The sequence below is a fragment of the Somniosus microcephalus genome, chromosome 14, assembly GCF_052327205.1.
Source record: "Somniosus microcephalus isolate GS21.2 chromosome 14, FLI_Smic_1.0, whole genome shotgun sequence".
NCBI lineage: Eukaryota > Metazoa > Chordata > Chondrichthyes > Squaliformes > Somniosidae > Somniosus > Somniosus microcephalus.
This window is the reverse complement of record NC_141000.1, coordinates 6535911-6562543: the sequence shown is the minus strand read 5'-3', so window position 1 is coordinate 6562543 and position 26633 is coordinate 6535911. Positions and strand designations below refer to the sequence as shown.

General features: G+C 47.8%; 1 protein-coding gene across 2 annotated transcripts in view; it reads left to right on the top strand.

Moving 5' to 3' along the window:
• The window catches only part of LOC147107297 (cilia- and flagella-associated protein 47-like), a 797073-nt gene that overhangs the window by 206672 nt on the left and 563768 nt on the right, over positions 1–26633 (top strand). For both annotated transcript variants that reach the window (XM_086006182.1, XM_086006181.1), the window contains one exon: positions 610–754. In XM_086006182.1, coding sequence (XP_085862308.1) covers positions 610–754 — 145 coding nt within the window. The remainder of the gene's footprint in view (positions 1–609; positions 755–26633) is intronic.

The following is a 26633-nucleotide window of genomic DNA, read 5'->3' as shown; positions in this document are numbered from 1 at the left end:
CAACTGTTTTACAACATGGAGGTCTAGTTGTGTCCTTCACCAGTTCCTGTTAAGAATGTCCTGCGCAAGCTGGGCCCGTGCCCGAGTATTTATACTCTCCCTGGACAGCGCCACCCGTAGGCCGCTCAGTATTATTTCATAAGTCTTTCTTTCATGAATGACTGATTCATGCCACTGATGTCATGATTTCCGTGATTGCGATGTCCCCGGCGATCGAGTTTATTGGCAGCGCTACTGGCAAGATGGATATGGCGTGTGTAGAGCGCTGACCGGCGTTTTACCGCCATTGCGTGGTGCTAAACACACAAATATTTCCCCTTATAGTTTTATAAAGATAAATATGGCAATGAAAACAACATAAGGAAATCTTATCTTGGCATAAAAAGCACTGACCCATTGGATTTGATGCAGCTTTTGTCTAGGAATTTTTGTATTACTTTCTAGTTATCATTTTCATGCCAAAATGCTACTATATTCCTTAAAGTTTAAGTATAAGAAAAATGTGATGCTATCAAATAATTTTGTTTGACGAGGCCTGTTTCAAATATTTTTTATGATTTATGCTATTTAATGAACTGTGTTTTAATGTACTATTTTCTTTATTTGCAGAAATATTTTATGTTCTACGGTGTTTACTGTGGTTCTACTTGCATGATTCCATTCACTTTACTGAATCTAACTGAATCACACATCAAGCTTGAATTTGACCTTTCTAAGTACAAAGATTTTGCACTGAAGTTTGAAGCCTCTGCAGGTATGGAGTTATTATTTTTTCTATCAATGATATTGATGTTAAACTGTTAGAGAGCCTGGAAATTCTCCTTTTCTCCTGAATTCCCATGGAAGGCCAGACGAACCTTCAGAAAAGTGGCCGTTTTCAGCCATTTATGCCATTTCTCTGGGGATTCCACTGATCTCCCATCAACGTTATGGCAGAAGATGAGAAATACTCCTGCAGAATTTTTTTCGCTATGATGTGGTGACTTTTGGAGTAGCATGCGGCACCAATTTATTGCTTTTAATGATGGCAATACTTCGTGACTTTATGTGATTTGAGACAAAAATGTATTCTATTCTGCACTGTACTGCAGAATCATACATAGTTGAAGTAATGTACAACCTTTCATCATGCTTCATTATTATGGAAACAGTGACAAGCAGAAACCTAAAGGGAAATCTAGGGCAAGTACTTGTTATTTAAAGTGCTTCTCTAGACTTTTCAGCCCATTTAAATGACTGATTCCATATAGTCAGGGAATCTTTCTTAAAAAAAAGAGTTTAAATAGAATGTTATTGCTAATTATGATTCCATCCCTTCCTCACTCATAGGGAGTGAAATTCAACTTGTGGCAGTTTCCGGCATTGAATTAATGGTGTGATTCAAGCGTGTGCCTACAGACATCGTCCTGAGGCTCGATTGAAATTGGGCCCCGGGCTTCATTTGCATTGGTAACATGTGGTTACCAATTGGGAGCCCCAGTGCAGCTTGCTGGTCAGGGCCTAACCCCATTACGACCAGCACTGATGCTAAGTCTGCCCACGGGTATACCCTGGGGGGAGCAGCGTACCTGCTCCTATTGGCTCCACAGAAATTTAAGTATTAAAAATTTTCCTCACCTTTTTGGAGTGATCTCCAGGGATCCCTTTGAGGACTGCTGGTTAGGTCGCCGAAGACCTAGAACATCTGGGTTGAGCGTGTGCGGCGCAAACTCTGTCCATTTGCTGACCAATTTCAGTTGGGGTCCTGCGCCTGGCATTGTTGCAGGCAGCAGCCCTGCACACCTAGAAGTTGTCAGCTTCCAATATGCAGCCAGTGCACTTCCTGGGGAGATCAGGCGCGGGAGATCATGACCCAAAATTCTGCCCCATATCCTTAATGTTTCACCCAATGAAATGGGTGAAACGAGGTTGAATTTCTCGCCCATAGTATTTTGCACTGTTGTTAATTGTAGTGCATTGGGTGTCATGTGGCCTCACAGCTTGATTCTCACAGTATCTACTCTGGTCACGTTTTCATTAACAAACTCAGACGATATGATGGGTATGGATGAGTGAAACAAAAGCAGTTTGAGACTCAACAGGTTAGAAGGCAGCTCTGGAAGCTCCACTGTAGATAAAGCTGGGCAATTACACCCCTCCCTGTAACCCTTCTCCAACGTGACTCCCAATGTGTAATGACATGGGAGTTGGCTAGTTTCTATATCTATATCTATATCTATTATATAAAAAATAGATAGATACACTGCACATGTTCAAACTGCGCAATCCAAAATAAACTCACAGAGTGATAGCACAGCTTTTGGCAAAAATATTGGGGGAAAAATTCAGTATCGCCCCGTTTGGGGCGCCATTATCGGCTGTGCGCAAAGTTTAGTGACTGGCGCTAATTATCGCCTCTGATGGCAAACTTGGCTTTTATCGCCCCTGGAGGTGATTGGAGCACTAAATCAGGCGCTTCACACCTGTCTTAAGGCGCAAAGGCCGAGGAGCGAGGCGCTACCTCAGAGTGCTGGCGAAGCAAGGAAGGGCAAATCAAAATAAACCTGCAAAGTGCTGCTCAGTACTCAAAACTCCTTCACACAGCGTTGAATCTCTCCAGAAGTCTCTCTCTCTCTCAGAATGCGTGGTGCAAAAATGTCACCGACAAAAAAAGGCAGGAAGCGGTCGCCTTTAAATAGTGCTCCCCCAGTCCCTTCCTGACTGCAAAACGCTCCCCTCAGCCTGTCGTTGCTAGCGGCAGGCAGTAAGGCAGGGGGCGCCACTCAATATCCGATCTGGTGCACTAATGGGGCGTTGCGCACTCGACTGACGTCACGATCTGCCGGCGCAGTAGATCGTGGTGGTAGTGTTTAGTGCCGCTGCAAAATGTCTAGTTAATTTCGTGAGCGGCGCAAACATCTCCGCGCCTGGGCACCAGTTGCTTTGCGCCCCATTAGCGCCCTCTTAAGGCGCTAACGGGAGGCGCAAACAACTGAATTTTTCCCCCATTAAGTCAACACTTTTCATTATAAATTCTTGTTTCTGTCATTTGTTTTCTCAGTACCTAAAGTTCATAATAATGGAAATTAATATGAGTGGAAAAGAAAATCGGAGTAATGCAAGACGGGCTGCTGATTAGCTATTTTGCGCTACGGGTGGAAACCAATTTCACCCCTGAGGTGTTTAACAGTAATGGGGAGTGGGGGGGGTTGCTGGATTTAATATGATTGTGAAATAATTTTGGCATATGGAACCATAGTGGAAGGGAACCTGAAATTTGGTATCACTGGCTGGGTGTGAATTTGGGCAATTCCTGGAATCTGACAGTAGTGCGGGGAGGGTGACAGGGGTTGGAACAGTGAGTCATGAAGTAGGGTTACACTGTAGGGATGGTCTCACAATACGGGAGTACTTGGGGTGAGTATGGGACTTGTCGGCTTAAGGTTCCTGGATACGTCAGCACTGGGGTGGGTGCTATTCTGGCGTAGCTAAGGGGGTATTATGGTTTGTCAGAAAGTTGGGGGTTATACCAAGGTCTGTTGACACTGGAGAGGGGTTTTGGGCTGTGATTGCATTGGGAAGGAGGCTGGACATCTGGGTGCACTGGGGTGGTCTAGGAGTCCTGCAAAAGTGGGGATGTTATCAAGGTTTGAGAGCACCATACAATGGAATAACATATCCCTCTTTTTATAGCATATCTGTCACTAATTCAATGCTTCAATTTTCTAACTATCAACAAAACACGGCTGATAGCTATGTTTTCTTGATAGTTAAAAAATGGAAAAGCCTTTGTCTCTTTGCAAAGCTTTCAAAATTTGAGTCACTTCTATTTTGTTTTGGAAAAAAAACTCAAATAATGATGATGAAGGGCACTGTGTCTGTTTTTTTCTATGTATTTCTCCCAATCTCTCCCTGAATAATGATCTATCATTGCCTTGTGTAGTTTTTCTGAGCTAAAATTTGATAAAAAATGAAGCTTTACCTGAAAAATTCTTTCTGCAGATTGTTTTCAAATAATTTGAAAAAACTCAAAGAAACTCAAAGATCCTTTTACACCATGAGGCGATATACCCTTCCAGTTTTGAATCAAACTACCACTTGTCCTGACAGAATCCCACCGATGCATGGTGGGAAATTCTGCACATGCTCAGACTGTACTTTGTGTGTTTGTGCGCGTGCGTGCATGTGTGAACTCAATCAAAATTTAAAAAGAGACCCGGTTAAAGATTGTTCTTCTGTTTGTGCTGAATGATAGTGACTATTTTTGGGGTCACGCTGCACATACCGCCTATCGAGGGCAGTATGGACCATTGGCTCCTATTGAATTTATTCCAGGGTTCATGGATTACCCCCAGAGAATATGTCCTCAAACAGGGTTCGGGTGGATATAATAGTAACCTAAAGATAAGAAAAATGAGAGGGAAGTTCAGAGTGCAAATGAAGATAAAGATAATATAAATACTCATCGAACAGAAATGATTATAGGAAGTAATAATAATATATCTGATAAAATAAAGCAGGAATAATGAAAAATAACAGCATATTAAATTGCCAGCATAACAGAGCATCTGCCACTGGGGAATTGGAGGCAAGAATTAGAAGTAAAAAAATAAATCTACTATGGATAACGGAAACTATGGGGGCGATTTTCTCACTGGAGGCGAGATGGAGGCGGGTTTCATAGAAACATAGAAGATAGGAGCAGGAGTAGGCCATTCGGCCCCTCGAGCCTGTTCCACCATTTAATGAGATCATGGCTGATCATCCAAATTCAGTACCCTGTCCCTGCTTTCTCCCCATATCCCTTGATCCCTTTAGCCTTAAGAAACCCTGGAGGGGCGGCACGGTGGCATAGTGGTTAGCACTGTTGCCTCACAGCGCCAGGGACCCGGGTTCGAATCCGGCCTCGGGTGACTGTCTGTGTGGAGTTTGCACATTCTCCCTGTGTTTGTGTGGGTTTTCTCTGGGTGCTCCGGTTTCCTCCCACAGTCCAAAGATGTGCGGGTTAGGTTGATTGGCTATGATAAATTGACCCTTAGTGTTAGGGGGATTAAATACGTGGGGTTACGGGGATAGGGTGGGATATGTGTTGGTGTAGGGGTTACAGGGATCGGGTGGGATATGTGTCGGTGCAGGCTCAATGGGCCGAAATGGCCTCTATCTGCACTGTGGGGTTTCTGTGATTTCTGTGATTCTGTGAAATATATCTAACTCCTTCTTGAATATATTTAATGAATTGGCCTCAACTGCCTTCTGTGGTAGAGAATTCCACAGGTTCACCACTCTCTGGGTGAAGAAATTCCTCCTCATCTCTGTCCTAAATGGCTTACCCCTTATCCTTAGACTGTGACCCCTGGTTCTGGACTCCCCCGCCATTGGGAACATCCTTACTGCATCTAGTCTGTCCAGTCCTGTTAGAATTTTATAAGTTTCAATGAGATCCCCTCATTCTTCTAAACTCTAGCGAATATAAGCCTAATCGACTCAATCTCTCTTCATACGTCATTCCTGCCATCCCAGGTATCAGTCTGGTGAATCTTCGCTGCACTCCCTCCATGGCAAGAACATCCTTCCTCAGATAAGGCGACCAAAACTGCACACAATACTCAAGGTGTGGTCTCACCAAGGCCCTGTACAATTGCAGCAAGACATCCTTGCTCCTGTATTCGAATCCTCTCGCTATGAAGGCCAACATACCATTTGCCTTCTTAACCGCCTGCTGCACCTGCATGCTTACCTTCAGCGACTGGTGCTTGGGTGTGTCAGAAACTCGCCTCCACTGATAGTTTTCAAAAAATTGATATTTTCCCATGATTTGCCACTTGATTTCAGAGGTGTGGGATGCCTTGTTCAATTAGTGTTTTGGGACTGAAACTCGCCTCTGTTGACAGCGCTTTTCCAGTCTGATTTTATGGCTTCTTACTCCCTTGGCTCATTCCACAGCATTTCTGCATCTCTTGCACCACCTCCAACATCTTTTGAGTAACCACTATTTCCAATTCCAAGGCAAGGGTCTACCCGAGGCTCTCGGATGAGGCGCTGCAAATGTTGTTGGAGGGGGTGACAACCAGCATGGAAGTGCTCTTCCATTCATCTCGGAGGAAGAGGCCTGCCAAAGAAACCAAGGCTGTGTGGGTACAGCTGGCAAGGGATATAACCTCCAGATCTGTGTGCAGATTGGGAGATTGTTTCTGTGTATTGATGAAATATCATCCCTGTTGGAAAGCATTAACATGATTTAATGCCAAAATGCTGGTGTTATGCCATCTGTTACTTAGCCTTAGGCAGCTCCACATTGCGGGCAACGCCACACTTGTGGTGTCAGGTTGGTGGCCTGACTGAAAGGAGGCCAGATAGTCATGTCCATTGTCAATGAAGTCCTGGCATGGAGCCAAGGACATGTGCCAACTTGGCCAACCTATACAAATCTGGCCATGATAAGTTAATAATCCCTTGCATCCCTGGCAGCCATGTGCTCGCGTGCTGCCACTGCCGCTGGTCGAAACACCGGCGCTCTGACCTCCTCCTGCTCCTCCTGCTGCTCCTCCTCCTCCAGATCCTCCTCCTCCTCCTCAGCCTCCTCCTCCTCATCCTCATCTGAGGTCCAAGATGAAAGGAAATGAATGTTTCCCATTCTGCTTGCAGATGCCTCCTCTGGGGAAGCGCTCATTGTAAACAGGGCGAGGTTCTTCCCAAGAGGTCCCACAGTTGATGGAGTCAAGCTGTAGCACCTCTGACTTCGGAAGGCCTTCTAAAAGTGCTCAGTGACCTTTTAAAGCCAAGGTCTGGCACCTCAAGTAAGCCTTGCTGCAGTGAACGAGGTCTTGTTAGACCTGCAGCAGTGAGGAGACCACCCACGAGTCAACCCGCCAGGTTTACCTGGCGTGGTTCAGAAGTTGCGTGAAGCATGCTGAAATGATGGTAAATTCACGAGGGCCTCTCAAAATAGGATTAGAGAGGCCCTTAACAAGCATTTGCAGTAGTTAATTAACGCTATGGCCAGCTGGAGACGGGAGCATTTCCCGACCGCCAAAACCATCACCGGCGAAATCCCACGGAGGCGGGTTGGAGTCGGATTTCTGACCTGATCTCAGTAATTCGAATTTTCCCACCTTTCCCGACTCCAAACCCGCCTCCTCCAGCGGCAGAAAATTGCCCCTATGCTGCAGACAGGAAAAGCATTGGCAGTTAAATATTGCAGGCTATAATGTATTTAGAAATGATAGGGAAGGAAGAATGGGTGGTGGAGTTGCTATGTTAATCAGAAATAACAATGCCAGTAGCAAGAAACAACATCATTAATAAAGAGATAGAAACAGAATTCATGTGGATTGAAATAAAGGTTAGGAAAGGATTGGTCACACTATTAGAGGTATACTACAGACCAGCAAATACAGTCCCTACCACTTATACCATCCACACTTATCATGGGCAGCAACCTATATTGGGCAAATAAACTTTACCATTTGCCATTAGCAGAGAAGTCAATTACCAAGGCCCGCTCATGTACTGTGCGTGTCGACTGTTTCGGGCAGTGGCAGATCTAACAGTGGTTATCACTGTTGTGATATTGGATGCGGTTAATAAGAATTACCTGCTAATTAGCTTCATGTTCATCACTCTGATATGCTCTCGCAGACTTGTGTTACAGTTGCTTTAATTTTTGATCATTTTATAGCAAAATGCCCTACCCATCAGAGATATTGTAGCGACAGATCGAGTCCACAGGGGACTCTAGAGAAATAGGGAGAATCACAATGATCCTGGAGACCTGGAGAAAATCCATGATTTTGCTTTTTGCTCTATCTGGTAATTTTATACTATTATGGATGGCATATGTTGTACATTCTTTAAACTGACAAGTGCAAATCTTTTTTAAAGAGACACACATTTAAATAACCCTGTATACACCATGCAATAGTTTTACCGTCCACTTCTTATAGCAGGCAAATCACATTAACGCCAACACACTTGCTATAAGTGGTGGGGACTGTACTGGAAAGGAAGTGGAGGGAGAAATATGTAGGCAACTATATGAAATGAGTAAAAACCACAGAATAATAATCATGGGGGATTTCAACTACGCTCAAATAAACTGGTAGGGCGAGAAAGTGAATGTGGAAAAGGAGATTGACTTTTTACTGTGTGTACAAGACTCCTTTCTGACCCAATATGTAAGAAGCTCAACAAGGGAGGAAGCACTGCTAAACCTAGTAATGGGAAGTACACCAGTACAGATAAGAGAAGAAAGCATGGAAGAACATCTGCGGAGTAGTGATTACAATATAAGGTTTAAGATAATGATTGATAGACATAGTACAAAGTCCACAGCAATAGCTTGGAAAAAAGCGGGAATGAGGATGGAGCTATGGAAGGTAAACTTGAGAAAAATATTGACAGACAAAGAGGTAGAACAACAACAAAAACTTGCATTTATATGGTGCCTTTAATGTAGTAAAACATCCCAGGGTGCTTCACAGGAGCACCATCAGAGAAAATTTGACACCAAGCCACATAAGGAGATTTTAGGACAGGTGACCAAAAGCTTTGTCAAAGAGGTAGGTTTTAAGGAGCATCTTAAAAGAAGAGAGACGGAGAGGTGGGAGGCTGGTCAGGAAAGCATTGGAATAGTCGAGCCTGGAGGAAACAAAAGCATGAATAAGGGTTTCAGCAGCAGATGGGCTGAGGCAGGGTTGGAGATGGGCGATATTACCAAGGTGGAAGTGGGCAGTCTTGGCGATGGAGCAGAATCTGGAGCAAGATGGGAGCCAGCAGAATCAGATCAGAGCTAGCTCAGTGTAGAGTGAAAAATACCCGTCAGAGGAGCAGAAACCTGAGGTTGCAGTAGCAAAACAGATAATAGAATTGAGTTGATCCAGAAGGTAACTTTAAAGTTGCAGCTTGTACTTACACTATTAGAAACAGGGGAACTTAAAACAGTGGAAGAGAGGAAATTGGGGGAGAAAGGGCAAATGCTGACAGGGGATGGCCAAGGATGGAGCTACCAGCCCAGGAGGCACCTTAAAAACAGAGGACAAAATTTAAAGGAGAGATCAAGAGAGTTTCGGAGAAATATATTCCATTAAAAAACAAGAAAAAACTAGCCATGGATAAATAAAGAGGTGAGGATAAAATTGAATCTAAAGAATGTAGCCTATGCAAAAATCATAAAAAAGAGGAATATGATGAGCTTTGGAAAGAGGTTAAAAAGACAATTAGGGAGGTAAATATGAAAAGAAAATATTTAAAAAAGAATTTAGAAAGAAATAGTGAAGTATTCTATAGGCACATAAGTAGCAAAAGGAGAATTAAGATAGGGATAGGGTCACTCAGGGGTGAGCAAGGTAAACTCACAGGATGTTACTGAAATGGCAGGGATGCTAATTATATACTTTACCTAGGTTTTCACTGAAGAGGCTAATAAAGAGGAAATGACAAGAGTAGAAGTGAATAGGGAGATTACAACATTTAAGGTGGTAAGAAAGGAGAAACTAGATTTAAAAAATAGCCAAACTTAAGGAGACAAGTCCCCAGGTTCAGATGGATTGCACCATTTCTTCCTGCACTGAATCCAGGTTCTGCGGGTTACTGACAATGAGTTGACCTCCTCGGCCACCTGGAGCCACACAGCCTTGGTTTGCTGGGGAGGCTTTTTCCTCCCTGAAGAAGGGAAGAGCACCTCTTTATGTGCTCTTGCTTCCTCAACTAAAGCCTGCAGGGCAACATCATCAAAGCGGGGTGCAGACCTAGGGCTCTGGCTGGCCATTCTTACTGCAGGTGCCTCTCACTGTAAAGGTCAAAACGTTGGCAGCTGTAGTGTCCGTGTGTTGATAGAGACACTGAAGACAGGAGTTGGTTCATAGGTGTTTACTAAGCAAAGTCTGGAGGGGTACTAACGGATATAACACAATATACAGGCTTATATAGCCCGAGTGGCCACTACCGGCATTACAGCACACATGGGGCTCTTAAAGGCACATACAGTACAATTCCTCCCCTTTTAGCTAACCAGTACATCATATTTTAAGTAATTATTAATTACATATTATAAGAAAAATAATATACACATTGCTGTAGTTAATTAATTATAAGTCAGTCTCTCTGGAGGCTTCCTGACTCGGTCCGGATAACGCCTCGGTGGTGTAGTAGTTTCTGGTGGTGTAGTAGGTTCTTTTGGCAAGGCTGATTCGGCTTGAATGCCAGTGTCGGGTTCATCGGGTTCCAGTATCACCGGATCGGAGGTAGACATGGGTATCTCTACTTCATCGTTAGGCGTATAGAGTTGTGGTGTAGGTTGTCCCTTTTCAGATGACTCTATGATTTGGTCAGCATGGCGCCTTATTATGCTTTCTCCGATGTCCATGGTATACATCAGTGTTCATAGTCGTGTGCAGATAGTTCCAGGCTGCCATTTCTCGGTACGGTAGTCCCGGGCCAAAACTTGTTGACCTATCTGGAAGGTTCTAGTTGGCCTTTCATTCATGCCTTGAAACTGCCGGTTCTCCACGTCCCTTCTGATGTTGGGCTTGACCAAATCCAGCCGGCATCTTAGGTTTCTATTGAAGAACATCATGGCGGGAGTTTGGTTGGTAACCATATGTGTTGCATTCCTGTATGCGAACAAGAAGTTATCCACCTTGTGCTGAAGTTTTATGTCTTCATTACCCATGGCCTTTATGGCCTTCTTGAAGGTCTGGACAAACCTTTCAGCCAATCCATTGGTGGCGGGATGGTATGGGGCGGACGTGTAGTGCTTAACCCCATTGTTTTTTAAGAACTCCCTGAATTCTTCGGACACAAATTGCGGTCCATTATCAGAACAGATCTGCTCCGGCAGCCCATTCCTGGCAAATATGGTTCTTAATACTGTGATGGTTTTTTTCCGTGGTGGTGGAGGACATCTTTATTACCTCCGGCCACTTGGAGTGTGCATCAACCGCGATTAAGAACATTGAGTCCATAAATGATATGATATTTGATTTCGGAAAAATTCGCACTTGGGGCGATTTGCTCGTAGGCCCCGTTCTCTCAGCCTAGTGAGCACCTGCTCCAAATTGGCAAGGTGCTCGTTGTCGTTTTCTCCTGTTACAAGGATGTCGTCCAGGTAGCATCGAGTACCCGGAATCCCTTGGAGGACTTGCTCCATAGCTCTTTGCCAGATAGCTGGAGTGGATGCTACTCCGAAAACTAGTCGATTGTACTGGTACAGACCTTTGTGTGTATTTATCGTGAGATATTTTTTAGAGGCCTCTTCAACCTCCATCTGTAGATATGCCTGTGCCAAGTCAATTTTGGTGAAACGTTTCCCTCCGGATAGTGAGGCGAAAATATCTTCTATCCTCTGAAGAGGATACTGTACCGTGTGAAGGACCGGGTTTACCATCACCTTGAAGTCTCCACAGATGTGAATTTTTCTCTGTTCTTCAGATTTATTATTATTCAATGCTTCCTTCATGACTGGAACGATGGGTGTTGCCCACTTGCTCCAATCTATTTTGGATAATACGCCTGCATTTTCCAAATTCTCCAGCTCTGCCTCGACTGCTGGACGAATTGCGTATGGCACTGGTCTTGCTTTAAAAAACTTGGGAATTGCTGCATCTTCCACTTTTATTGAGGCGGTGATGCCTTTCAAGGTTCCTAGTTTCTCTTGAAACACTTCTTTGGCGTTGGCCAAGATGTCTTTTAATCGTTCAGGTATGATGTCATCATCGTTTTTTTTCTTACTGGTCACCGTCAGTGCCTGAATGGAGTGCCAGTCTAAATGTATTTTCCTGATCCATTCACGTCCAAACAGCGGTGGGCCACCATCTTGTAGAATGTATAAATACAACTTTTGTATTTCCTTGCCGTTGTATACAACAGGCACCCATATTTTTCCTTTGGGGTATACTTTCTGCCCCGTATATGTTTTTAAGATAATGGATGTGTCTTTTAAAGGTATATGCGGAAATAGCCTCTCATAATCCTGTCGATTTATTACGGTCAGAGCTGATCCTGTATCTAGCTCCATTTTAACTGGGGATCCTGCTATCTTGAGGGTAACCCAAATGGTCTGGTAATCATCTTTGGCAAGTACATTATGTAATTTGAGACAGCTTAGTCTCTTGTTTTCGGAGTCGCTATCGCTGTTCTGGTCTTCGGAGCTACTGTCCGTCATCATTTGTACCTTTCTGTACTTTTCTTTATTGATTTTTTTTTCCTGTCTGTGGATTTATTTTGTCCAGATCGGCATACCCGTGCAATGTGTCCAATCTTTCCGCATTGCCTGCATACTTTGTCCTTGAACCAGCAGTCCCTCTGGTTATGGGTGGATCTGCCGCAGCGATAACATCTTTCAAAACCCTGTGTCATTTCATGGGTGCCGAAGTCCTGTGTCTTTTGTTGTATCTCTGCAGCTCCTCTTGCTGCTGCTTCGTATGATACAGCCATACTGAAAGCCTTGTATAGTGTTAAATCTTTTTCAGAAAGCAGCCTTTTTTGTGTTCCTTCACTTAAGAGACCGCAGACGAATTTGTCTCGAAGATAATCTGCTAGTCCTGCCCCGAATTGGCAGTGTTTTGATAGCTTTCTTAATTCGGTGAGGTAATCAGCGTTACTTTCATTCTTGTGTTGATTTCTCTTGAAGAATTTGAATCGTTCCGCTATCAGCAGCGGTGTTGGGTTTAAGTGCTCCTGCAGGGTATCAACAATTTCTTTAAAATCCTTGTCCTTTGGTTTGGCTGGAGTGATTAAATTTTGTAACAGCCCGTATGCCTTTGCGCCCATTAAATTCAGCAGTACTGAAGCTTTTTTTTCATCTTCTATTCCATTTGCAGTGCAATATACCTCTACTCTTTCCACATATGTGGTCCAATCCTCTATTTCGCTATCAAAAGCATCAATATTGCCAGACTTAGGCATCTTAGAAAAGATATGGCGCTTCCCGCGCTTTTCTTTCTTTTCTGCAGAAAAGATATGGCGCTTCCCGCGCTTTCCCGCCGCTGCTGCCGATGACAACGCTGTTTCCCGCGGTTTCCGTTCTTTTTTATTTATTTATTTATTTATTTACAGTTGGACACTCGTTCCCGCCGGACTTTTTCTCTAGGTCTGAACGCCGACCTGCTTGCAGTGCCGGCCGTCTCCCGAGTGCTCCCTCCCCGTTTGTTATTGCTTGTCTCCGATTTCGCTGCTTGTCCCAGCTTTAGAGCCAGCCGCTGGAGCCCCAGCCTGACGCCCAGGAAGGATTAGCGCAGTACCTGCCACCAGCTTGGCCAGCTGGTGAAACCACAGCTTCTTTCACTTTCTTGAGTCTTCTGGACGCCCGAGGAATCGATGTCCTTGAGGTGCTGCCGAATTGCAGGTAAGTCCGTTTCCACTTCGTCGCCACTGTAGTGTCTGTGTGTTGATAGAGACACTGAAGACAGGAGTTGGTTCATAGGTGTTTACTAAGCAAAGTCTGGAGGGGTACTAACGGATATAACACAATATACAGGCTTATATAGCCCGAGTGGCCATTACCGGCATTACAGCACACATGGGGCTCTTAAAGGCACATACACTACAGCAGCCTGCAGAAGAAGCAAGACTAGTTGCAGACCTTAAATGCAGCAGCAATGATGACATAATCGGAGGCGACTTTCAGACTGGAAAAACTCATTGGCCATGGGTTCCCACACGTTGGGACTCAATTGGCCAATTAAGTTAAAATTACATCATTTTCCCACATCAAAATCCAGCCCGTCGTCTTTTAGTCCCATTATTTTACCGAGTACTATTTCCTTAGTGATAGTGATTGTCTTTAGTTCCCCACTCCCTGTGGCTCCTTGATTATCCATTATTGGAATGTTGTTCGTGTCTTCTACAGTGAAGACAGATGCAAAATATTTGTTCAGAGTCGCTGCCATTTCCCCGTTCCCCATTATGAATTCTCCAGTCCCATCCTCTAAGGGACCAACATTTACTTTAGCTACCCTCTTCCTTTTTATGCCAGCTTACACTCATAATTCATCTTCTCTCTCTATTCTATTTTTAGTCATCCTTTGCTGGTTTTTAAAAATTTCCCAATCTTCTGGCCTCCCACCAATCTTGCCAACATTGTATGCCTTCGTTTTCAATTTGATACCATCCTTTACTTCCTTAGTTAGCCACGGATGGTGCTCCCTTCTCTTAAAATCTTTCTTTCTCACTGGAATATATTTTTGTTGAGAGCTATGAAATATCTCCTTAAATGTCTGCCACTGCATTTCAACTTTCTTACCCTTTAATTTGTTTTTCCAGTCCACTTTAGCCAGTTCTGCCCTCATGCCATTATCATTGCCTTTGTTTAGGATCAGGACACTGGTTTGGGATATAACTTTCTCACCCTCCAACTGAATTTGAAATTCAACCATGCTATGATCACTCTTTCCTAGAGGATCCTTTACTATGAGATCATTTATTAATTCTGTCTCATTACATAGTACCAGATCCAAGATAGCCTGCTCCCTGGTTGGTTCCATTACATACTGTTCTAGGAAAACATCCTGGATGCACTCTATGAACTCCTCCTCCAGGCTACCATGGCCAATTTGATTTGTCAAATCAATATGGAGATTAAAATCACCCATGATTATTACCGTACTTTTTTTACAGGCCTCCATTATTTGTTGATTTATACTCTGCCCAACAGCATTGCTACTGTTCGGGGGCCTGTAGACTACGCAAGTGAGTGGGCAAGAACACGGCAAATAGAATATAATGTGGAGAAATGTGAAGTTATCCACTTTGGTAGGAAAAATAGAAAAGCAGAGTATTTTTTAAATGGTGAGAGATTGGGAAATGTTGGTCTTCAGAGGGACCTGGGTGTCCTTGTGATATACCTATCAATTCCTCCAATAAAAGGCGAAGAGTTACGAAGGTGACTAAAGGTTTTTATTGACTAAATAACAGCCCACTCTCGTGGGTGATCCGATCCAAGCAGGAGGAATACCAGCCAGTCGCTCACCTTTATACCTGGCCTGGTGGGTGGAGCCAAGGCGGAGTCGGCAGTGGTCATCCCAGGTATAGCAGTGTGGCAAGAGGCGACCTCGTACCGTGATACAATAGTGGTCAGTGATACAGTTATAACGAACAGTGGTGAACAGTGCTAACTACTAACAGTGATACGATAGTGAACGTGGTTTACCACATTCACCCCTTGTTTAGAATTAAGTCCGGCGGGGTGAAGTGTACTACCAATTCTGGTAGGTCAGTCTGTCCGGAGGCTTCGTAAGCCTCTCCGATCGCCGCAGCGGTGGTGTTGCCTTATCCGGTGCTGGTGCCTTATCCGGTGTTGATGCTGGTGTTTGCGTGGTCGGCGAGGGCTCGTGGGGTTCCGGCATGCCGTCTACCTGGACTGAGGTTGGGGGGGGTGGTGGCGGTGTTTCCGGATCGGCTGAGGGTGCGAGGTCTCGTAGGGAGACAGTGTCCTCCCGCCCGTCTGGGTACGCCACGTAGGCGTACTGGGGGTTGGCGTGCAGGAGGTTCACCCTCTCGACCAGGGGGTCCGTTTTATGGGTCCTCACGTGTTTCCGCAGCCAGACCGGCCCCGGGGCGGTCAGCCAGGTTGGTAGAGTGGTTCCCGTAGTCGACTTCCTGGGGAAAACGAACATTCGTTCATGGGGGGTGGTGTTAGTGGCCGTGCAAAGTAATGACCGGATGGAGTGCAGCGCTGTCGGGAGGACTTCTTGCCAGCGGGAGGTTGGGAGGCCCTTAGACTTTAAGGCTAAGAGGACGGCCTTCCATACCGTCGCGTTCTCTCTTTCCACCTGACCGTTACCTCTGGGGTTGTAGCTGGTGGTCCTGCTTGCTGCAATACCTCTCTCTAGGAGGAATTGCCGGAGTTCCTCGCTCATGAAGGAGGAGCCCCGGTCGCTGTGTATATAGTTCGGGAACCCGAACAAGGCGAAGAGGGCATTCAGGCACTTAATGACCGTGCTACTGGTCATGTCGGGGCAGGGGAAGGCAAAGGGGAAACGGGAGTACTCATCAACGATGTTGAGGAAGTACACATTACGGTCAGAGGACGGGAGGGGCCCCTTAAAGTCGATGCTCAGGCGCTCGAAGGGGCGGGTGGCCTTGATCAGGCTTGCTCGGTCCGGCCTATAGAAGTGCGGTTTGCACTCCGCACAGGTCTGGCAGTTCCTGGTCATGGTCCTGACCTCCTCGATGGAGTAGGTCAGGTTGCGGGCCTTAATGAAATGGTAGAGTCTGGTGACTCCGGGGTGGCAGAGCTGGTCGTGGAGGGTCTGAAGCCTATCGATATGCGCGCTGGCGCATGTCATTCGTGAAAGGGCATCAGGGGATTCGTTCAGCTTGCCTGGCCGGTACAAGATCTCATAATCGTAGGTGGAGAGCTCGATTCTCCATCTCAAAATCTTGTCATTCTTGATTTTGCCCTTCAGCTTGTTATTAAACATGAAAGCCACCGAACGCTGGTCGGTGAGGAGGGTAAATCGTTTGCCTGCCAGGTAGTGCCTCCAGCGCCGTACTGCCTCCACGATCGCCTGGGCCTCTTTCTCGACCGACGAATGTCGGATCTCGGGGCCCTGTAGGGTCCTTGAGAAGAAGGCCACTGGCCTCCCCTCCTGGTTTAGGGTGGCGGCTAAGGCGAAGTCGGATGCGTCGCTCTCCACCTGAAAGGGGATGGACTCGTCCACTGCGTGCATCGTGGCCTTGGCTATGTCTCCCTTAATGAGGGAGAAGGCCGCGCACGCCTCCTCCGTGAGGGGGAAGGAAGTGGCTTTCAGGAGGGGTCTGGCTTTGTCCGCGTAATTGGGTACCCATTGGGCATAGTAGGCGAAAAGCCCCAGGGTTCTCCTAAGTGCTTTAGGGCAGTGGGGGAGGGGTAGCTCCATGAGGGGGCGCATTCTTTCTGGGTCGGGGCCGATGATTCCGTTCTCCACTACGCAGCCGAGGATGGCAAGGCGCGTGGTGTTAAACACGCATTTCTCCTTATTGTAGGTGAGGTTCAGCCGTTGGGCCGTACGGAGGAATTTCTCCAGATTCGCGTCATGTTCCTGCTGGTCGCGGCCGCAGATAGTGACGTTATCTAGGTAGGGGAATGTAGCCTGCAGTTCGTTCTGGTCAACCATCTGGTCCATCTCCCTTTGGAAGACCGAGACCCCATTAGTGACACCGAAGGGGACCCTAAGGAAGTGGTATAGGCGCCCATTCGCCTCGAAGGCGGTATACTGGCGGTCCTCAGGGTGGATAGGGAGTTGGTGGTAGGCCGACTTCAGGTCGATGGTCGAGAATACTTTATACTGTGCAATCTGATTGACCATGTCAGATATGCGGGGGAGGGGGTATGCGTCCAGCTGGGTATATCTGTTTATGGTCTGGCTGTAGTCGATGACCAGGCGGTTTTTATCGCCGGTCTTTACGACTACGACCTGGGCACGCCAGGGGCTGCTGCTCCCCTCGATAATGCCCTCTTTCAGGAGGCGCCGCACCTCAGAGCTAATGAAGGCTCTGTCCCCGGCGCTATACCGCCTGCTTTTGGTAGCGACGGGTTTGCAGTCAGGGGTAAGGTTAGCAAACAGAGAGGGTGGCGGGACCTTGAGGGTGGAGAGGCTGCAGGTGTTACGCGGTGGGCGGTTTAACGTTTGCTGGTTGTTGACTGTGAGTGGGGGGAGGGGTCCACCGTATGCTAGGGTTACGCTTTGGAGGTGGGATTGGAAGTCCAGCCCTAGTAGGACGGCAGCGCAGAGATGGGGGAGGACGAGGAGTTTAAAGTTTTTATACTCCGTGCCCTTAACCGACAGGGTCACGACACAGTAGCCGCTGATGTCCGTGGCGTGGGACCTCGATGCCATCGAGATTCGGCTGCGCGTTGGTAGGACAGAGAGGGAGTAGTGGCTCACCGTGTCTGGGTGGATGAAGCTCTCCGTGCTTCCGCTGTCGAACAGGCAGGTCGTGGCGTGGCCGTTCACTTTGATGTCCATCATTGACTTGGACAGATGGTGCGGGCGGGCTTGGTCCAGGGTGACGGAAGCTAGTGTGTAGCTGAGCGAGTCGTTGTCATCTGCGGGCGAGGCGGTCGGGCGTGGTGAGTAAAATGGCGTCTCCCACGAGGTAGGGCCCCATGAGGCACTATTGGGGTCGGTTGCCTTAATCAAAGATGGCCGCCCCCATGACTCATGTGTGGGGATGCTGGCCTCAGTTGCCCTAAACAAAGATGGCCGCCCCCATGACTCATGTGTGGGGATGCTGGCCTCAGTTGCCCTAAACGAAGATGGCCGCCCCCATAGTTCGCATGCGGCACTGCTGGCCTCTGAGGATCCGCTCCTGCAGGCCTTGGAGAAGTGGCCTTTCTTCAGGCAGGTTTTACATATGGAGTTCTTGGCTGGGCAGCGCGACCTCGGGTGCTTCTCCTGGCCACAAAAAAAACAGCCGGCGGCCCGATCGCGGATGCCCGATGTCGGGGCCGGTGCCGGGGGTGGCGGGGCCGGTCGGGTCCGGGACGCCGACGCAGAGGTAGGTCCCGGGGGCGGCGCTGGGAAGGGTGCTGTGGTAGGGGTCGGGCCCGAGTCCCAGGGTCGCGAGCAGTACCTGGTGAATGCTTCCTGATCTTGGTGGGCCACTTCCAGGGAGATAGCGAGGGCTTCAGCTTTTTCCATGCTGAGGTCTTTAGCTTCCAGCAGTCTTTGCCGTGAGTACTCGGACCGTAGGCCTTTCAGGAATGCGTCGCGGATATTATCTTCAGTATTTTCGGCTGCCGACACCGATTTAAAGTCACAGTTCCTGGCGAGTGCATATAGCGCCTGTGAGAATTCGGCTACTGATTCTCCTGGCTGTTGCGGCCGTGATCTTAGGAGGTGCCTAGCGTACATGTAGTTTACCGGGGTCCGGTACTTCTGTTTCAGCAGGTTGATGGCGGTCTCGTAGGTAGTCATGTCCTCGATGAGAGTGTATACTCTCGGGCTCAGTTGTGCCTGCAGGACACTTAGTTTGGATGCCTGAGGGACGCTGGATTCTCTCAGGTATGATTCGAAGCAGACCAGCCAGTGTTTAAAGTCTGCGGCTGAGTTTGCTGCTCGTGGGTTCAGGTCCAGGTACGGCGGTCTGAGGGCTCGCAGCCAAGCTGGCTGGTGTGGCTGTGCTCCTGGGAGCTGCGCTGGTGGCTCCTCCGCCGGTTGTGACTCGTTGTCGGACATCATTAAATTTAGTCAATAAAATTGATATACCTATCAATTCCTCCAATAAAAGGCGAAGAGTTACGAAGGTGACTAAAGGTTTTTATTGACTAAATAACAGCCCACTCTCGTGGGTGATCCGATCCAAGCAGGAGGAATACCAGCCAGTCGCTCACCTTTATACCTGGCCTGGTGGGTGGAGCCAAGGCGGAGTCGGCAGTGGTCATCCCAGGTATAGCAGTGTGGCAAGAGGCGACCTCGTACCGTGATACAATAGTGGTCAGTGATACAGTTATAACGAACAGTGGTGAATAGTGCTAACTACTAACAGTGATACGATAGTGAACGTGGTTTACCACACCTTGTACATGAATCACTGGAAGTTAACATGCAGGTACAGCAAGCAATTAGGAAAGCAAATTGTATGTTGGCCTTTATTACAAGAGGATTTGAGTGTAAGAGTAAAAACGTCTTACTGCAATTACATAGGGCCCTGGTGAGACCACGCCTGGAGTATTGTGTACAGTTTTGGTCTCCTTACCTAAGGAAGGATATACTTGCCATAGAGGGAGTGCAACGGAGATTCACCAGACTGGTTCCTGGGATGGGGGGATTGTCCTATGAGGACAGATTGAGGAGACTAGGCCTATATTCTCTAGAGTTTAGAAGAATGAGAGGTGATCTCATTGAAACATACAAAATTCTTACAGGGCTTGACAGGGTAGATGCAGGGAGGATGTTTCCCCTGGCTGGGGAGTCTAGAACCAGGGGTCACAGTCTCAGAATAAGGGGTCGGCCATTTAGGACTGAGATGAGGAGAAATTTCTTCACTCAGAGGGTGGTGAATCTTTGGAATTCTCTACCCCAGAGGGCTGTGGAGGCTCAGTCATTGAGTATATTCAAGACAGAGATCGATAGATTTTTGAATATTAAGGGAATCAAGGGATTTGGGGATAGTGTAGGAAAGTGGAGATGAGGTAGAAGATCAGCCATGATCTCATTGAATGGCGGAGCAGGCGCAAAGGGCCAAATGGCCGACTCCTGCTCCTATTTCTTATCTTCTTATGAATTCTTTGAAGAAACAACAAAAAGAGGAGACAAGGGAAATCCTTGTCTTTTGACTTCAATGCAGCTTGTGGACTTGAGACAGAGTTGACTGATCAATAATCCTTATCAAATGAATATAAACCCAACATATGCAGTATTTATGAGATAGGCATCTTTTATTCTCACAAGTAATAAACTCATTGAGATTCAAGAATTAAACTGTCTGACCGCTCACGGTAGTCTCATCAAGTCTATTTAGTGTTCCTACAGTTCCACAATGAGTCCTACCTTTTATACCGTTCAGTACATACTGCTAATGTAAGGTTAGTACGCAAGCATGCTAGCAGTCACGTAGACAGCTTCCCCTTCTTGCACATGCGCATTGTGGCTCAAGCTGTTTTTTGTTCTTCAGATATTTCACACGCTTGAGCGGTTCGTCTGGCCTTGGGATCAACACTTACTTATCCCTTCAGACATTTTTCACACACAAGCATTTGTTTATCCCTGAATTATTACCACCTTTTGCAAACATGTTGGTGCTTTGCCCTCTTCCAGCTTTCTACTCACAGCACTCTCAGTCCTTTATCTCTTCTGTCTGGGGCTGGATTTGTGCTTGCTTACCCTATAATTACTGCTACTTACTACTACTGGGTGAACTGTGGCAAATGGAATTCATTGTGGGGAAATGTGAGGTCATCCACTTTGGACCTAAGAAAGATAGATCAGAGTACTTTCTAAATGATGTGAAGCTGGGAACTGTGGAGGAGCAGACAGATTTGGGGTTCCAAGTACAGGAATCACTAAAAGCTAGTGGACAGGTACAAAGAAACCTAGGAACAGGAGTAGGCCATTTAGCTCCTTGAGCCTGTTCCGCCATTCAATGAAATCATGGCTGATCAAATAAATAATGATGAAAAATAATGAAAAAGGCTAATGGAATCTTGGTTTTTTTCTCAAAGGGGCTGGAATATAAAGGGGCAGAAGTTATGTTACAGTTACAGGAAACTTTCTGGTATCCGGCACCGATGGGACCGAGCTGGTGCCGTTAGATCAAAACTGCCGTAGAAACCAGCGCTAATGTTAAAACATACGGAGCTCAGAGCTCCGTGTGAAGCAACAAACCCTGCTTAGCAACAGCTTCAAAACAGTCGGCACAGCTTGCAAGCGTCTAGCTGAAGCTGTTGCTTAGCTACAGAGACGCTTGCAGAGCCAGGACTGGAGAAAAGAAGCAACGAAAAGAAAAAAAATGATCTGAACCGACTCCTGAATTTTGCCAGTAGATAGAGCTTTCTGGACATTTAACCTCCGGATAAACGAAAGTTTCCTGTATATGGATCATTATACTATCCCAGGAAGCCATGCAGGCAAAGTAATCTTATCTGATCTCAAGGACTGATCCTTGTGGTGCTGGTGATGCTTTTAATAGACAATGATACAAGGCCATTGAAGGTATTTAAGGTCAAATCAACTTGACTTGGACATATATCACTGTTCATTCGTTGTTGCTGGGTCAAAATCATGGAACTCCCTACCTAATAGCAGTGTGGGAATACCTTCACCAAAGAGACTACAGAGGTTCAAGAAGAAGGCCCACCACCAGCTTCTCAAGGGCAAGTAGGGATGGGCAATAAATGCTGGCCTCTCCAGCAACGCCCATTTTCCGAGAATGAATAATAAAAAAAAAATTATTCCCCACTGTTCTCCATTTGTGAATTGGCTAACCCACAGAGATTGGGGGAAAAATTCAGTTGGTTTGTACCTCCCGTTAGCGCCTTAAGAGGGCACTAATGGAGCGCAAAGCAACTAGCGCCCTGCCGAGGCGATATCTGCGCCTCTTGCAGAATTGACTGGACATTTTGCGGCGTGCTAAACAATACCGCCCGATCTCCTGCGCACGCAGATCTTGACGTCATTCGAGCGTGCAATGCCCTTGTGGCGCCCCGGAACGGAAATTGAGTGGCGCCCCCCCCTCCTTTCCGCCTGGCGCAACCAACGACAGATAGACTGGAACGCTTCCCAGTCGCTGTGGGGCTGGGGGGGGGGGGCGCTATTTAAAGGGGGCCTCTTCCTGGCTTTTTCTGTGGTAGACATTTTTGCACCACTCGTTCTGAGCAAGAAAGAGAGATTTTGAGAGAGAGAAAGAGAGAGACTTCTGCAATGAGTCAACGCTATCTGAAGTAGTTTTGGCTTCTGACCATAACTTTGCAGGTACTTTGGTTTTTGACCTTCATTACTTTGATTGCCAAGATACTATGGGGGCTGCACTGAATGGGGGCGTCGTCCTGCGCCATCAGATTCGGAGGGCACAGAGACGCAGAGAGAGAGTGGCAATCATGGCCAGATGGAGGAGGGCCAACAGGCCTCTGTACAGGAGCCCTTACCCTCCCAAGGTATTTTGTCAACAATTTTCCTATTATATTAATATGTCTGAGGAGCAGTGTTTGCGAAGGCTGCACTTCAGCAAGGAGGTGGTCACTGAGCTCTGCCACCTGTTGCAGCCAGATCTGCAGCCTCAACTGAGGAGCAGGACGTCTCTGTCGGTGACAGTGAAGATAACAGTGGCTCTGAACTTTTATGCCACCGGCTCATTTCAATCAGCTACTGGGGACATCGCTAATATCTCCCAGTTCGCGGTGCATTGCTGCATCCGTCAGGTCACAAATGCCCTCTATAAAAGGAGACAAGAGTACATCTCTTTCCCCATGACCCTGGCCAAGTAGCATGAATGCACTATGGGCTTTGCTAGGATAGCGGGCTTCCCCATGGTGCAGGGCGCCATTGACTACGCATGTGGCTTTGTGTGCTCTGCATGAGAATGCCGAGGATTTCCGCAACCGAAAGGGGTTCCATTCCTTAAACGTTCAGTTGGTCTGTGACCACAGACAGCTGATACTCGCTGTCAATGCCCGCTATCCTGGCAGCAGCCACGATGCATTCATCCTGCACCAGACTACTGTGGCAGAACTTTTCCAGGCACCGCATCTCCCAGGTGGTTGGCTTCTCGGGGACAAGACCAAACATGTACATTTTGAATACAAAAACGTCTTTATTTTACAAATTCTGTGTGTGTCATTTCCGCATGACAAACTAATAGAAAGAAACACAAAAAAGTCATTAACATAACTGGTTCTCACAACCTGGAGATAATGTAGAAAACACTAAAAAAAATTTGACCACGAACCTCGGCCTTTAATAAAAAAAATGAATTACATTTTGTCACACCTCCTACTTTTGCCCTTCGTGGGTGATCTCCTTCCCTTGCGCACTTCCCCCCTTACCACCCTACTGCTCCTCCGTAATGGGACCCCAGTGGTTGCAGCAAGGCTGGTGGAAGGCTGCTGATTGTCACAACCTGAGACTGCAGATACCCTTGAAGGACGGCCTCGACCAGCTCTGGGCCTGGAGGGCCCGGCTGCAGACTGCACCAACTCTGCATGGGCGGCAGCAGTCTGTCCTACAGGTGGTGGCAAGTGCAGCGGAGAAGTGACAGTGGTGGCAGCAGGAATGCTGTCATCTTGAGAGAGGACATAGAAACATAGAAGATAGGAGCAGGAGTAGGCCATTCGGCCCCTCGAGCCTGCTCCGCCATTCAATGCGATCATGGCTGATCATCCAAATTCAGTACCCGATCCCTGCTTTCTCCCCCTGCTCGACCGACACACTGGCACTCCCACGGGGCAGCACTTCAGCAACCGGAGCAATCTGCTGGAGCACAGATTGCTGGCCTGCTGTGGCGCGGTGAGAGCCCCGGGGAAATGTGTCCGAACCAGCGAGGATGGCAGCAGTCAGTGCTCGCGTGGCCTCAATCTGAGTCTGCATGAGAACAGTCAGAGATGGGGTCATGCCAGCCAGTGACTGAATTGCAGCACTAAGCATTTGCGTGGCATCCGCCTGTGCTACAGCGACGTGCTCCACACTCCTTGCCAGTGATTCAATGGATTCGGGCACCCTTCCCACTGCACCCATGAGCTCAGTGTGCATGTCCACCGCCTGGGTGTTCATTTCAGCGATGAGCCGCTCCTCCTCTGCGTCCAGTGCAGCAGGACTCGCTGGCATACTCTCCCTCCGGGGAGAAGGCCCCCCGAGCTTCCCTACCCCCATTGCGTTGCTGCAGCCCACTGGGTCCTGGAGCTTCACCCTCATCAGGCCTTTCCCCCCTGCTCCCCTCCAGGGAAGGCGTGTTCCCAGTGTGGGCATGGGCTTCCTCGGCAGAGGGTGGTGCTGATGCTCCAGCTTCCTCTTCCTCCTCGCCTGCAGCTTCACTCCCACTGGCAGCTTGAGGGCCCGTCTCCTCAGCTGGTGAATCACCATCTGAAAGCAGGGAGGTACAAGAGTGGCTTTAGCGTGAGGACAGGGTGGCAGTAAGGGAGGAATGAGTGCAGCGATTTAGTAAGTTGGATTGAAAGTGTCAAAGGCTGGTGTTGTGAGGGACAAGTGGAAGGAGAGAGGTCAAAAAAGGTGATGACCTTACCATTGCTGTCCAGAACAGGGTCGGCGTCTCCAGTGGCGATGGGACAGATCACCTGGCTTGCCACAATCCTGTGGATGCGCACCTCAAGATCGCTGAGGGGTTGCAGCTGAGGCCGCCCTCCGCCCGTCCGTTGCTGCTGTCTCCTATTATGAGATAGCTTGGCCTGCAAGAGAAAGGACGGCGTCTGAGTAAATATACAGCCATGGTCTTGCCTGATGTGCCTCCCATAGTTGAATAGCCCTTACTGTATGCAGTCATGGTCTTGCCTGATGTGCCTCCCATAGTTGAATAGCCCTTACTGTATGCAAAGTGTGGAATGTGCATGTGTGTTTGATGAAAGGGCCATAGGTGTTGGATGAGTGTTGGGCATTGGGGCTTTTAAGACCCTCTGGGCATAGAGTGAGGTTGAGATGGAGGGATGGAGAGGTATTGAAAAAAAGCCACTCACCCTGACGACCCGAGTGAGGTCGTTGAACTTTTTCCTACGTTGGAGATGGGTTCTAGGCACCATGCTGCTTGAGGAGACTCTCTGAGCCACCTCCCTCCACACTCTTCTGTACTCGCCTGGCAAAGGTCTCCTGCCACTCTCTGAAACATAGAAACATAGAAGATAGGAGCAGGAGTAGGCCATTCGGCCCTTCGAGCCTGCTCCGTCATTCAATGCGATCATGGCTGATCATCCAATTTCAGTACCCGGTCCCTGCTTTCTCCCCATACCCCTGGATCCCTTTAGCCTTAAGAAATATATCCAACTCCTTCTTGAATATATTTACTGAATTGGCTTCTACTGCCTTCTGTGGTAGAGAATTCCACAGGTTCTGGGTACAGTATAGATCTTCTGCACTTCACCGCGCCAACCAGAGCTTCCAAGGCCCGCTCGCTGAAGCGCTGTGCTCGCTCCCTGGCCCTCTCCATAGTCCTTGCCTGCAAGATTTAGCCACAGGCCTGTCCAGGCCGAGATTCAAGGCTCCAATGAGCAGGGTGTGGCTGGAGAGCAAGATCGACCCTCCCCTTTAAGAACTGGCTGGCGCCAGTGTGTCTGTGTTCAATCGCTAACTGACAGCACCTGCACTGCGCCCGCGCTCTGAGGTAGTGCCTTCCTCCTCGGCCTTTGTGCCTTGAGAGAGGTGTGTAGTACCTGATTTAGCGCTCCAATCACCTCCAGGGGCGATAAAAGCCAAGTTTGCCGTCGGAGGCGATAATTAGCGCCAGGCGCTAAATTTTGCGCGCGGCCGATTATGGCGCCCCAAACGGGGCGGTACTGAATTTCTCCCCCATTAAGTTTTAAGTGTATCTCAACTATTTTTGGAATGATCTATTTTTGCTTTCTGCAAAATCACATTTCTTATTTTATTCCCAATCTGTTGAGGATGTTATAGTGGGAACAAAATGGAGTCTTTGGGGGAAAGTGTAACACTCACGACGAGCGGGAGAGGGGGGTTAAAAATAAAGATTGCGTAACGCGACCCTCAACTTGCCGTGAACATGCCTGCCGGCCATATTTATGGAGGCAGGTTGTGTGCCATGTTTGTATCCCACTCTCGAGAGGTGGGACACCTCATTATAATATTTATGTCAGGCTCCCACAGCGCAATTGGGAGCCTCATTTAAATTTAACGCTGGCTGGCCGGGAAACCCGGCAGCAAAATGGAGGCGGGAGCAGCCAGATCAAGCGGGTAAGTGGTTTTCAGAGCACCTCCTGTGAGCCAAGAGGTGCAGGAGTACTCCCCCGGCCCCTTAAGCAAATCTTCTGTCCATCGTGGCCTCTACTTGCTGCTGTGATCGGCCGACCCCATCCTCCATACCTGCGAACCCGATCCTTTTACCCCGCAATCTCTCCCAGTCTCCCCTCCAGCCTTCCCCAGTGCCGGTCCCCCCACCACCTTCTGCCCCACGATCTCTCCCTGTCCCCCCATCCCGTCTGCTGGTCCGCCACCCCCCACTAACTCCAGGTCTTCTCCAGTTGCTGGGGACCGTCCCCAACGGCCCCCCCGGCTGCG